Genomic DNA, 14,007 nt, shown 5'->3' with positions numbered 1-14,007 from the left:
TGTGGAGAGGACTAACATATATGCATGAGTAAGAGAGTGAGGTGGGATTGCAGTAAGTAGAACAATGATGAAATTACACAAAAAGATTAACATGGACAAAGCCTCACATGAATGGGAAGACGGGTATATTTACGGTTGCTCTTTACATAATTTTTCAGTTTTAGTTTTGATTTTGTTTACAATTCCCATCATCAAATATCAGAGCCAAACAAGGAAATTTATAAATGATGGGATTTTAATTTTTAAATAGAATAATTTACAAGCCTCTGCATAGTTGTGGAACTTGATTTAAATCCAAGTCCTTTTGAGTTATACTGTTAAGTGTGTGACTAGCTCTTTTTCATATATAAAACCAGTGAGAATCAATAGATCCCATAGTTGTAGTATAATACAAATCAATCAATCAAAAAAAAAAAAAATATATATATATATATATATATTTTAAATCATACATGTAACAACAGAGATCTCAATTGAGAAAGCACGAGGTTCTATCAAGTAGCACATTTCTCGGAACTCTCTCATTTAAGTTTCTGTCTCATCAAAGTATAACAACATAGACCTTATTTGTCCCAAAAAAAAAAAAAGCATAGACCTTATGTGAGAGACCATGAAACTCTATTAAGAAGCACATTCCTTGAAACTCTTTTGTTTAGACTTCCACCTCATCAAAGTTTGCATTTATGTCAAATTTTTAATTCATTAAATATGTCAATAAGTAAATACACATTAATTATTTATAAGTGTGCACTAATTTTATATACACACGTATTTTATATATATATATATATATATATATTTAAATTTTATATAAGAAAGCAAAAACCTCATATAGAAGATTATACAATTCTACCATGTGGCACTTTGTTAAAATAATTTTTCATTTAACTTTCCACCTCACCACTCTTTACCTCTTTACATATTTTGGATTATAATAAAATTCATTTAATAGAATATTACTATTTTCACTAAGTGTTTTACCTATCACTATCATACTTCAATAATATAAATGTGACATCATACAAAAAATTTAAGAATGATATTACAAAAAATTAATACGAACTCCAATGCATTGAAAAAACAAAAATTATGATTAAACAAACAATCAACTTATTAGTTACACGGTTACACCACATAATAACTAATTTCTAATTTATATGACATTTACTCTATAGTCCAAATTCTCCATCCCCTTAATTTTGTATTACATCATTAATTTAAAATAAACCTCATCTTCTTCTCAAAAATAAAATAAAATAAACCTCATCATATTATCACAACACTACTTCATGTTATTACTTTAAAATATTTTGAATATTTTATATAATCTTCTCACGTAGTAGCTTAAAGAATTATCTACACATCGCACGGGCCTATTGATAGTACATCAAATGTCTCAACTAAGATTCAGGGTGCTATATAGTATATAGTAAATACAACAATCAAATAGAATGATTTACAGGCCTCTGGATAGTTGTGGAAACCTGACTTAAATCCCGACCCTAGTCAAGGCGAACTCATATAAAGCCTGTACAAGACTTCTAGACTTTCCCTCTTCAGGCAACTTTAAAAGGCGAGCAACTTTTGAGAACCCATAATGGTGCACAAACATAGAATCTTCCTCCACTTCTTGTCTCACCTCTGCGTCAAGAAGGTTTGGTCTCGTTAGTGCCCACTGCATGGCCCATATGGCCAAAGGGCGCATGTAACATAAAGATCTGTATTGGTCCTTGTTGTTCCAAGCTTCCGGAGTTTGAAAAGAATAACTGTGCACAAAATGGTAACTTGTTAATAATCTAAAAGAAGGAAATTTAGGAATCACCTAAATGAATTAACCAACAGTTAACTAAAAAATTCTTCCAAGAATAAACTGGGCAAAAAGTGTCTTGAATGACATCATGAATATCCAGTTTTGTGTTGTATTTCAGAATCAAGAAAAGATCTGATGATTTGAGCAACTAAAAAAAATATATGGTTCTAATAAACAAAGATGTGAAGTGCAAGCAACCATTTAGGTTTCTTTTTTTTCTTTCCTTTCATTTTTTGCCTTCTATACTTTTGCCTATTTCTTGCTACATAAGATGTCATGACCTCAAGGTGACAGCACAGAGCACGATTTATGTCAAAAAGATCATATGGGCTTTAGTTTTGAATAATGGGATTAAAATTATTACTGACGAATGGTTCAAAATGAAACTCATAAGCCAAAAGAAATATTATCAAGAAAATAAGCTAATAGCATGCTACATCCGCATCCTTTCTTTTTTGATGAACATATCCTCACGCTTTTGGCTCTTGTAAATAAAGATATAGTTATATAAAGTTGCATAAGTGATATGATTTTATCAGGCCACAAAGTCAAAGAAAATATCAATTTGATTTAGGCAAATTATTGAATCTACTAACAGTTAACGACATAGATTTGCAAGAAAATTTGTACAAGATTGACAATTATATATATATTGCAAGGAGGGGGAGGAGTAATAGGAATATAGGATTAACCAAGCATCCTTATCAAAAAAAAGGAAAACGAAACGAGCAAAGTTCACTTCTGCTCGATGCAACAAACAGTCATAATAGCTTTTGGTTATGAATCTTGAGCTGCTTGAGTTAATAAAACAAACTAATTCTAGAAGAAAAGGCAAACGAAGAGCTAACTCACCCAAGTCCTTCTTTAGACCATGCAGCTTCGTAGACTCCAACTGCAGTCTGAAATGCCATATCAATCATATCTTCGTGGATCATTGTTGCAGCAACAGCATATGTGACTCCAGGCCATATTTCTCTTGATTGCATGGATGACATGTCAACATTTCCATCAGGTAACATCCCATTGACAGCTCCCCACCTTCCATTCTTCAACTTTGAGACATTGTAATTAAAGACCTTTTCTAGTGCACTTTTGGCCTTGTCTTCGTCAACAATTGGCAAAAGACCGCATGCTCTAGCATACCTACAGAGTTAATACGCAGAAACTTCTAATCCACCACCATTGTTACTGAAAGAAATAAAATAACCATGCATGACACAGTACAGAAAAAAATATATATATAAATTAAAAAAAAAAAAGACCATTTTAAGGTCAAGAGTATGGACACTTTAGTTCTCCCACATTTTTTTTTAATATTCAAAAATTATTTTTTTACACAATACAGCAATAAATCCATAGTCCCAAAATTTTGGAGTTGGCTGCTAGTAGAGGATACCCCAACTTGTGTCTGTAAGGGTTCTATTCATAATAAAGTGACCAAATTTTATACTAGCTGTCAGCCTACAACCACCTCCCCTCCTTTTCTGGTCTTAGGACTGGCAATGAACAAAATATATGACACATAGCACTAACATAGGTGGAGTTATGCACCTGTATATGTATTTGTATATAAAATATAACATAGGCTCTAGATAAATCCAGAAATTGTCCCACATGGAGACTATTGTAAGCATAATGTATACTAGAAACCATTTGGTACACATGCTAAAGATATTTCCCTGGCCTTGGATAAGAAAAATCAGAGGATTTTATCCTGATTTTAAAAGCAAAAATTGGATAAGCAAGCACACGCATGCGCATGCACACGCATGCACATGCACACACACACACACACACACACATGCACACGCACACGCACACGCACACGCACACGCATATGCAAGCATAAATTGAAAGAACCATTCTTAATGTACTTAAAGAATATGATATTAAAAAAAATATCTAGAAAATTGCTTCAGTCACAACATACCATTGTCCAGCTAATTGGTCAGCTTGAATGGATGAACTTGAACTTCTGCCACTGCTGTCATAATTGAAGTAAGAACCATTCCATAATTTATCATACACAGCTTTTGCCTTCTGAAACTTAAACCAAAAGTAATCCTCAGATGCCTTATCACCTACTTCACGTGCCATGGCAGATGCAGCCTGCAAGGCTGCCACCCACAACCCTCCACTGTATGCACTCACACCAGTGACAGACCATGTATCATAAGTTTGATCAGGGAAGCCTTCGTTCTCAATCATCCCATCTCCATCCTTGTCAAATTGTTCCATATAAGCCATTGCAACATAAACAGCAGGCCAAACAGCTTGTGCAAAATTCTTATCACCTGTGGCAACCACATCCCTATAAACTTGGAGGACAAATTTTGGATTCAAGTCTTTCCACCTGTCAGTGTTATAAAGGCAATAAGCATTTACTTCAAACCATGGGTCATTCTTTCCAATATCATGAGGAACAGCTCCAAGCACCTTTCTACCGACCCACTCTCCATCATGTAAAAGTTTCATCTTACTGGGATCATGCATCATTACTGCCGCCGCAAAGTCTCTTTGGATACTAAGTTCAAGTTTTGGAAAAAGCATGACTAATGCAAAAGATGAGTAGAAATGGACATCGTAAGTGTTCCACATGTGATATTCAATCCCTTCAAAATAAAGGAATTGCCCAATGTTTTCTTCTCCTTTCTGAAGAAGATTTGGCCCAAATGCAGAGTTTGATGAAGTTGTGGTGTGGATTTGATCAAGTACTGAAGTCATCCTTTCAAGAATATCACCAGCGGTATCATTTTGATGGGGTACATCGATTATGTCTTTCAAACCTGGCCTGGAACTATCAAGGGAAAACTTCTTTTGTACAATGCTTACTAAACTATGAACCGGCGGTGATCCATCTGCAAAAATAAAAACTAACTCGTGGTTACTTACTTGAGTCAACAATCACAAAAACGTTTTTGATACAACACCACCCAAGTCATAGTCCCAAAACTTTGGTGTTGGCTAAGCTTTATTTGAATAGAGAGGAAACCTCATGTAAACAGGATGTGCAGAAAATGCTGTCCTAAAACATAAAGAGAAGCTCCACAATACCTGTCCAAATTGTCCCCCCTGAATTAAGATAATAGAGCTCATTGAAGAGAGTAATAGGGTACCTGTAGAAAACCATCAGAATAAGTTAGAACCTGACTATACATGCACAACAAATAACACGTCAAAACTCACCATTCAGGAAGCCTCTTGTCTTCAAGAATAGGTCTTTGCCATGCATCTATCTGGGACTCCCAATGGCCATTCTCTATATTCAGAAAGAATAAAACAAAAATAAGGGCATTGAAGTAACAATTTCTTCACAATAAGAACAATTTATTTTGTGTATTAGCACTCCCTAGCAATCAAAAATCTTATGAATGTACGGCCATTATGGCCAACTTTATTACAAATGAGTTGAACTATAGTTTATATTCTTGCTTTCAAACATGGAGTAAAACTTTAAAATCCTAGAGTTGAAACAAATCATCAATGTACACATAGAATTTAGTGTGCAATCTTTGCAATCATCTATCTGGAACATTACCAAGAATAGCATAATGTGCAATCTTTGCAGCAGCATCCCCACGGGTACCATAGAATTTAGTGTAACGCCTGTTGATAAAAATTTTCAACACATAGATAACTTTTTTAAATGTGATATTTCTCAAAAAAAATTTTGGCTAGCCACCTGTAATAAGTTTTTCCACTTGAAAAGTTTACTTCAGGGCAGTCCCATGCCAATGAAAATGTTACAGAACGTACTGCATTTGATGGAATTGTAAGAGAAGCAGCAATGGCTGCCCCAATAGATGATCCTGGTTCTGAAGGCACTGACGTTTCTGTGGAACTAAGGCGGTCAAAGGATCCATACTGTTAGAAAAGAAATACGCATATCAAGTTATGTGAGAAATGAAGATAAAGCTTTTTCTTTTTATGCATAACAGAAGAGAAATAAAGATGGGTCAGATTCCTTTGAGGAAATTTGATGCCGGATGGCTAGGTTGAAAAATAGAGAAAAGGGAAAAAAAAAAGACATTGTACTATTCACTACATAGAATCTGCCTAACTTCAGCACATATGTTGCTTGCAATCACCACCAAACTTAGAGAAACATCTCAAATGAAAAAAAAATTATTTCAAATTTCAATGCTTCAAGCCATTCTTGGAGCCTCTCTTTAATAGGCATCAAGGAGTACATCAAGCCTCAGTTACATTCCATAAAATCATGAACAACATTAAATTCAAAATTCAATAGTAAAACTCTAGAAAATATGAAATTCAAAAAATTAAATCTGAGATTTCAAACAAAATTTAAATAAAAAATAATTTTGGTTGTGCTCCCAGCATCAAAATATAAACATCACCATGTACCCGAACACCCCCCCCCCCCCCCCCCCCCCACAAAAAAAAAAAAAAAAAAAACCCTTAAGACTGAAAATGTCCCTTCGACAGTGGGACGGGAGAGGCAAAACTACCAAAGGTGAAAACACAAAGAAAAAAAGAATCTTTTTAAAATAATTGTTCAATGATTATTTCACCTACAACCAACTTAAGATTTTGAGATCAATGTTATTTATCAAATCTCACTTAGACAGTAACAGTTTCATATTCTTAAGGCATAATGCCAAATCTTATAGTTTCTGATCTACGAACCCAATTGTCAGATTTGACTGAAATTGTAATTTATCCAAACCAAGTGCAACAAGTCTAGTCCAACCCAATTAAGGACATGTGTGGATATGACCAAAGTGCAAGACAAAAGCCAAGATAGTTAAATAGTTACAAAGTAGTTGTTCAGTAGTTGGTTAAAAGGACAATCTTGAGGTTTTTTCTCGAAACTTGCTGTGTAAGATTCCTAGTATAAATACTAGGAGCCATGCAATTGGTCTTATATTGAACATTGATACAAATTCCTCTATTTTCTCTCTAGGCTCATGATAATCCCACTTGATACAAATTCCTCTATTTTCTTTGGAGGCTGGCTACCTCAAAGAAAGTCAAATCCCACTTGATTCCCACACTTTCCTCAACCAAAATCATCAAGATATGTTATTCTTCTTCAAGCTCATGATAATCTAAGATAAAAAGGTGAAAAGAAGATGATTGGTTCAGGTAAATAAAAAAAAGATAAGACAGCCAATCTGTCACCAAGAAAAAGCCAGGCAATATTAATTAATCAGTTTACAATCTGCTGAAACCAAAATCCTTCTTGAGTTGTGAATACACGGTAGGATTAAAACTTAAAAGCCTGGCACGAATGTGCAAATGTAGGAAACTGATGAGATGTCTTTTATTTTATTTTATTTTTTATTTAGGTAAGGAAGGGAAACTTTCTAAAGAAGAGCCCTATAGACTTGTCTCTAGCCAGTAAAACCTACAAACAACTGACTACACCCACCAAAACCTTTCTAATGAAATGTGCATGTAAAATATGGGAAGTCTACCAACCTCCTTGATTTCCTGCCACATGTCTTTTGCAGTGATACCCTGAGAGTTACCGGATATCACAAAGTAAGGGCACTCAGAGACATGAACACCATCAGTCTCCTCTGCTGCAATTGCAAAAGTCACAGGTGGTTGTTCATTTGCAGTCCTGTAGTGGCATGTGAGGGGTATTGCATGGAGAGTATCAGAACATATACCATATAATGATTGAACTGATCAAACAAAGGGAAGAATTGAAAAGAGCGTACTTGTGATGTAGAAGTACACCATGCACACCATCCTTCATCCTAGCAGAATAAATAATCTTATGGGTTAGCATAAACAATAGGCATGCTGTAAAATAGATAAGCAATCTTCACACACACGTATGCTGGCACAAGTATCTAATCCTTCACAAACAAACACACACACGCATATGTATCTAATTATAATTTCGAAAATCAATAAAAGAAAAGGTAAGATAAATAAAGAAGAAGTCAAGCAAATGACAAATTTCTTACATTATTTTTGAATTGAAGTGCTGACCAGAAAATTCAGAAAGCCCCCCAACAGAATTCTAAAATGGCATTGACAAGAAGATTTTGCATTAGTTTTAATGACTTCTGGCACATCAGATTCTTTTCAGGAATGTACATAAAATATACTTGGTAACTCCAAGAAGGAAAAAGCTTTAAAGAAATACAACTAACATAAGTATGGAACCAAAGGACATAAATTTGAAAGTGATGAACACATGAAAAGGAGACATACTGCCCATGTGAAAAGCAAGGTAACATCTGCAGCAGTCTTTCCAGAATTGTACAGCTGAAGAAAATTAAAACCACAACTCAATACTGAGGCTAACTATATATCTGATATAGACAACCATGTATCTAATAGATCCTTTCCTACCGTGTAAGTAAAAACTGATACAGGGAAGCTGCTCTCCTTGTAATTATGGGGGATAACAGGTGAAATTTGACGACAAACCATTTTAAGTTCCGGATCAGGTTCTCCTGGATTTAAAAAGAAACGGGTGACCGATGCATGAGACAAATTATCCTTGATAAAGATTATTGTAGACTCAGAAGTATACCACTTGACGATTACCCTCATAAACAGTCCATGACCTTGGGAATAAAGCATGATATGTAGAGTTTCCTCCATTCAGATTCCAGTCCCAAGATCCAATCCCTGAAACAGCAGTTTCTCTGTGGAAGACATAGTATTCAATAAGTTCAAACACAAATGAAATGAAGCTCTCAAGAATTTCTTAAGCATTCAAATTAACAGTGCAGCTAATAGTTGCTTACTTAAGCACCTCTGGGCTCCTTGGGCACAACACTGTTGAATATTTTTCACCACTTGAGCGCTTAACAAAAACCTGCACAAGTATTTGTATTCCAAATTTTGCAGAAACTTGATAATAACCAATGAAAAGATACTAATGATAACAGATGTTCCGTTCTTCATTTTATTTCCATCCAATGAAAGATCAACTGTAATATCAACTATAAAAAATAGAAACAAAAATTTATCTAAGTAACATTAAGTGCTTCAATGAACTTTTCATCAAAGACTCATCCCAACATTTTCTGATCAACCATTGAAAGTCTTTGACCATTTCCCACCATCTAAGGTCACATATCCTGTAAATTGTATAAATTTCTCATAGCCATGGATGACATTATCCTTCATATTTTCTTTGTAAAACGTGTAAACTAGGACCAAATCAGCCATGTGCATTTTATTTAATGATGATATCAGAACTAAATTCCAAACCAAAGATCCATAAAAAAAGATATGTGTTAAAAGTCTCCTTTAATATCTTTGTTTCGACAACAATCAAGCCTTGGTTCCAAAATTTTGGTATCACCTGTGGTCCTATGGACCCTCAACAAACTAGTAAAGACTGACCCCAAGAACTCTTTACTGCCATTCTATTCTATCCGGTGTCATAGTCTTTGTTACTTCCTTGATTTACATGTCCTATTTTACTACTTCTATTAATGTTATTTTTTGTTTTCCTCTATATCTTTTCGTTCCGTCAACTTAAATCAACATATTCTTTCTCACTGCGGCATAAATCACTCTAGTTTGAACAAAGTAAAACTTTAAACCTATTTCTTAAAAGTTCAAAAACAGATTAAAACAGTTGAATCTGTCCTCAAAAGCATTATGATAATAGCTGTTTTAGGATAAATGGACCAGATAGGGCCAGGGAATGCCTCAACATATCACCCCTTTAGTTAAATTGGGAAGACAGATGTGTAATTGCATTTTGACAGCTACACAACGTCTCTAACCCTAGAAAAAACATAGCCATAGATAAAGGAATATTTATAATATCTCCTTCAACATATCAATGACAAAATGCTTCAACAATATATTCATTGAACTTACCGAAAATTGATTTGCTAAAACTGGTTTCTCTTCACATATTTTAGGGAATAGTTGCCAGCGCTGAAACTCACCTCTGTAACTCCTTCCTATGCTTCCTGAGCTGAACATTATATTTTTACAAGAGATGATTATGTTCTAAAACTCACAAAAAAGGAGCAATATACAATAATTTGGGTAAGATCCGAAAGTTTTCAGCTGGTTATAATCAGTAAAGATAATGCTAAACAATGTGAGGAAATATTCTCAGCTTCACATTTTTTTGACATAAAATTCTTTTTAATCGGTCAACTACAAATGCACCTGGTGGCTCTTAAACCCATAACCTCACCCTCAAACTTACTTTTACAAGGGGAGAAGGTGCCATTTGAGCTAGAGCTCATTGGCATTTTCTTCACATAAAGTTGTATAATGTTCAATAATAAATATCTTCTACTAGAAACACAAATGCCTAGTATATGTATTAAAGATGGTATAATATGTATGGCTTTTATGTTACATTATATAGTAATAAACATCTATCATGAGTGATTAAGATTGAACACATACCCTATACCACCTAAGGGAATGCCATGACAAGATGTTACAAGGCGTTTAGCAAATGGATTGATAGTAACCCCCTGCAAAGAGAACAGAAAGATGCTCAAGGATCCCTTACCATAACCAATGCACCAATACAAGCTGGATAGGTAAAAAGAAAGAAAGTTACATTTCCTTTAGCAGCCTCTTCTCGGACATGGCGCCACAGCCGAAATCCTATTGGAGCCTACCAAATATAACAAACAATATAGTTGGCACCCATGAAACCATAATAAAGGGGCTAAGGTCCTAATGTTCGTGAATTGGTCATGTGATTCTGATGCATCAGCAAGACCATGGTAAGGATGCAGAAATATAAGCAAGTTAAAAATATCTGTGAAGGAAAGCATAAGCACATACATACACAACAGATATGTGTGCATGTGTAATTTATGTATGTATGTACAGATCTGCATGTATATGTTTGTGTGTGTATATGTCCTTAGGCCTTTCAAAAAAGCAATTAATACATCTATGTGCTTGATTATATAAAATAAGGGAAGCAAAGGATTTTAATGGTCCAAAGAGAAAAGGTATTAAATCTAAATCCGTAAGCATACCATCTGAACTATCTCTTTCAAACTTAGAGTGAACTCAGAAAGGGCACTTCCCTCACTGTTTAACTTTCGATGCCAGGTCAGTAATGCAGGTTTACCAGGGTCAACCTTAGACAAACAAAAGAAAAAAAATATTAGACAAGCAATTAAGGGTTTTAAACATCGAGCTCAAAACAATCATTAGTTAGAGTCATATCACAAAATATTGAAAAAGAATACTTGACTACTTTCTGTAATCTTAAAAGTAGTTGTGTCATTCATAGTTTTCATGACCAGCCGGTTCGACTGGGTTCACCAGAAACCGGAGGTCAAGCCGGTTTTTTCAACCAGTTTAGGGGAGTGTGTTTTGGAAAAAAATTGATAACATGCACCCATGGGAACTCGAATGTGTCTTTATGTCACAATCTATTATATTTATTTTGTAATTGAATTAATAATTTTTATTTTGTCATGGTTTGACCTCGGTTGAACCCTAATCCGACCTCAAAAACCTTGAACCTCTCGCTTTTCTAGTTCTTTGAATGCTCCAGGTTTCAAAACTGTGGTGTCATCTGCTGCATCAATGATTATGCTAAAAAAATTTCAGAGATCCACTTAGAAAATGATAACTTGATGGCAAAGCTCACCTATCAAGCCAATTACATCCATAAACGCATTATCTATTGCAACAATGTCTTTACATACGTCTCTAGAACATAACCCATAGCAGTTAGATTTTGCAGCTGAATTAATTGGAACAGACCAATGATCCCCCAGAAGGATTTGCAGCTTGGAGACTATAATTCTTATAAAAAAAACCTTTGCAAGGTGACTTATAAAAGATTTCTAAATAAATAAAACCTCCATAGTATGGTTTAAACAGATTTGAAGAGAACCTTTGCAACTCTTTCAGAGACAACAAACATCTTTGATGTCTAAAATGCTGAACTTTTATGGATAAAATTGCATATGACAAACCAGAACCCTATGAAGCTGACTAAGGATAGAGATGGTAATCTGCACAGCAAAATCCATGTAAAATACAGTTTTGTACTTGTATCTACTTCTGCTATTTATAATGGCCCATCCCTTCATTCAATGGAGTAGATACCCAAGCACTTGATTTAGCCATGACTTGCTACTCACATATTTAAAAGCCTAAATTTCAGGGTTGATGTAGTTATTTCCACTGATGTGGATGATTTATAGCATCCCCCCCCCCCCCCCCCTCCAAAACAAGAGAGAGAGAGAGAGAGAGGTGAAGATGAAAGGATAGAGGAGCAGCAGCAAAAAGTAAATACAGAGACAATGAGCTCTACCTCAACTTCAAGACCCATCGGGAGCATGCGTAATTTACCAATCAAAAGAAAAGGTAAATATAAAAATTGTATGCAAAAAAAATCATTCAACAATTGGCCAAGTATGGGATAAACCATATCTCTGCCAACAAAAAAGATGGGATTGATTATCCGGCCTCTTGTAATGTAGTTAAAATTTTATGTTAAGTTACTAAAAGTATGTGCTACCAGCTGTATATTTCAGTGTTGTTTACTTAACAGTATTCATGCCTAGGGGTAATTCTATACTCATTTGTTCTGAAATCTTACAGAATTATGGATAGCAGATAATAAAGTGAAATAAGTAATAAATAATCAAAATGACAGAAAAAATACCTAAGGTTTGCTGTTTTCTCTCTCTATAAACATAACTAGCATCATTACTAATATAGAATAAGCTATACTCATTAGCCTACAACCAAAGGCAGAAAGACAAGAAAGGAATTTCTACCGCTGAGTACAACACATCTAAATGTTGCAGCAGTTTAGAAAGTAGGCAGAAAAGCTAATTAAGAAGCTTGACAACTATAAACAGAAATCACTTCACCTTTTCAATAACAGTATACACCATTTAAACCTTTCAAACGTATAGAGAAAGTTCCATTGTAGTCCTTAGAAAGTAAAAGGGAGAAGCTGTCTCAGTATATAACCAAGTACCTTATTAGTTGAAGACTTAGAAAGTTCCCTCTCTTCTTCAACGAGACCATTTCCCAACACCTTCCCCTCAAACATTTTTCCTGTATTAAACAAAGAACAACCACATCAGGCCATTTGCATTTTATACAATTCATCACATAGTTCACATTCTTTTGAAGCCCATTTGGTTACCAAGAAGTCAGAAGACAAGGGTATAAACATAGAAATCTTACAAACATTCTAACCCCATATGTACAAAATTCCAATTCTCTTTTCCTTTCTCCATTGTCTCATAAACCACAAATAGCATTATATTCTTTCCCAAATCAATTACTACAATATTTCATAGGCAGAACAGTTGTGGATGGCCTCTAGTTATAAACTTTAAACTATCATTATAATACGTGTGAACTAGTTTGATTTTGTACAGCGCACTTCCCATCATAAACAGAGCTCAATTGAAGTTATGCTCAACATTATTTAAGTATACCGAATGCGCAGCACTGGAAATCACATTAGCAACATATTTACACAGAGAGTGAAAGGTTATAAATTCCAATTCTGTTACTCAATAACACATTCCCATGAATGCATATATCAATACAGTAAGTGTTAAAACAGATTTTTTATTTTTTTATTTTTTTTAATGTTGAGTATAAGGCAACCTACAATCACCTTTCACAGATCCCACAAAAGTGGGAGCTTTGTGTAGTGGTTACAACTTTTTTTAGGCCTTCAATTCACCAAAATAATATCGCAACTACATCAAAACTTCGAACTTCTGTAAAATTCATACCAGATCTCTCTCTCTCTCTCTCTCTCTCTCTCTCACACACACACACACACACACATGCTGCATATTCATAAGAATTATAACCCATTTCATAGCAAAATTCATCTGATTACTTTGCATCATAGAAAATTCAACTACATTACTCACCAATCACCTACAGTCACACACCCACAAAACCATCATATATTATCCAATAACCCATTAACTTCACATACTATTCATAACCCATTTCACAGCAAAATTCATCAGATCAAAACTCACCAATCACCAACACACACACACACAAGCATCATATACTATCCAATAACCCATTAACTTCATAAATTATCCATAAACCATTTCCAAACAAAATTTCATCTGATTATTTTGCATCACAGAAACTTCATGACAACTCACCAATCACCATACAAACTTGAACAAAAATGCACATTTTCATACACACAAAAACCCACAAACAGTAACACATACAAACATATATGCGTGTCGATTTTTCCCATA

The 14,007-nt window shown here is 34.6% G+C and overlaps 1 protein-coding gene across 4 annotated transcripts in view; it reads right to left on the bottom strand.

Annotated features, from left to right (window-relative positions):
• Positions 1 to 1,271: 1,271 nt before the first annotated feature.
• Positions 1,272 to 14,007, bottom strand: part of LOC126716049 (uncharacterized) — a 120,077-nt gene continuing 107,341 nt past the window's right edge. For 2 of the 4 annotated variants that reach the window (XM_050416965.1, XM_050416964.1), the window contains exons 3-20: positions 10,768 to 10,872; positions 10,338 to 10,394; positions 10,178 to 10,248; positions 9,632 to 9,731; positions 8,542 to 8,612; positions 8,339 to 8,439; positions 8,141 to 8,244; positions 8,000 to 8,053; positions 7,750 to 7,805; positions 7,498 to 7,536; positions 7,253 to 7,397; positions 5,493 to 5,674; positions 5,349 to 5,416; positions 4,997 to 5,069; positions 4,865 to 4,926; positions 3,741 to 4,668; positions 2,663 to 2,953; positions 1,272 to 1,766 (exon numbers count right to left, since the gene is read on the bottom strand). In XM_050416965.1, coding sequence (XP_050272922.1) covers positions 1,490 to 1,766; positions 2,663 to 2,953; positions 3,741 to 4,668; positions 4,865 to 4,926; positions 4,997 to 5,069; positions 5,349 to 5,416; positions 5,493 to 5,674; positions 7,253 to 7,397; positions 7,498 to 7,536; positions 7,750 to 7,805; positions 8,000 to 8,053; positions 8,141 to 8,244; positions 8,339 to 8,439; positions 8,542 to 8,612; positions 9,632 to 9,731; positions 10,178 to 10,248; positions 10,338 to 10,394; positions 10,768 to 10,872 — 2,784 coding nt within the window. In that variant the 3' untranslated portion in view covers positions 1,272 to 1,489. Of the gene's footprint in view, positions 1,767 to 2,662; positions 2,954 to 3,740; positions 4,669 to 4,864; positions 4,927 to 4,996; positions 5,070 to 5,348; positions 5,417 to 5,492; positions 5,675 to 7,252; positions 7,398 to 7,497; positions 7,537 to 7,749; positions 7,806 to 7,999; positions 8,054 to 8,140; positions 8,245 to 8,324; positions 8,440 to 8,541; positions 8,613 to 9,631; positions 9,732 to 10,177; positions 10,249 to 10,337; positions 10,395 to 10,767; positions 10,873 to 12,737; positions 12,818 to 14,007 lie in introns of those variants that run through there. The other 2 variants (XM_050416962.1, XM_050416976.1) reach the window with 2 other exon arrangements.

This window comes from Quercus robur, chromosome 2 (genome assembly GCF_932294415.1).
Source record: "Quercus robur chromosome 2, dhQueRobu3.1, whole genome shotgun sequence".
NCBI lineage: Eukaryota > Viridiplantae > Streptophyta > Magnoliopsida > Fagales > Fagaceae > Quercus > Quercus robur.
This window is presented reverse-complemented; position numbering and strand designations above follow the sequence as displayed.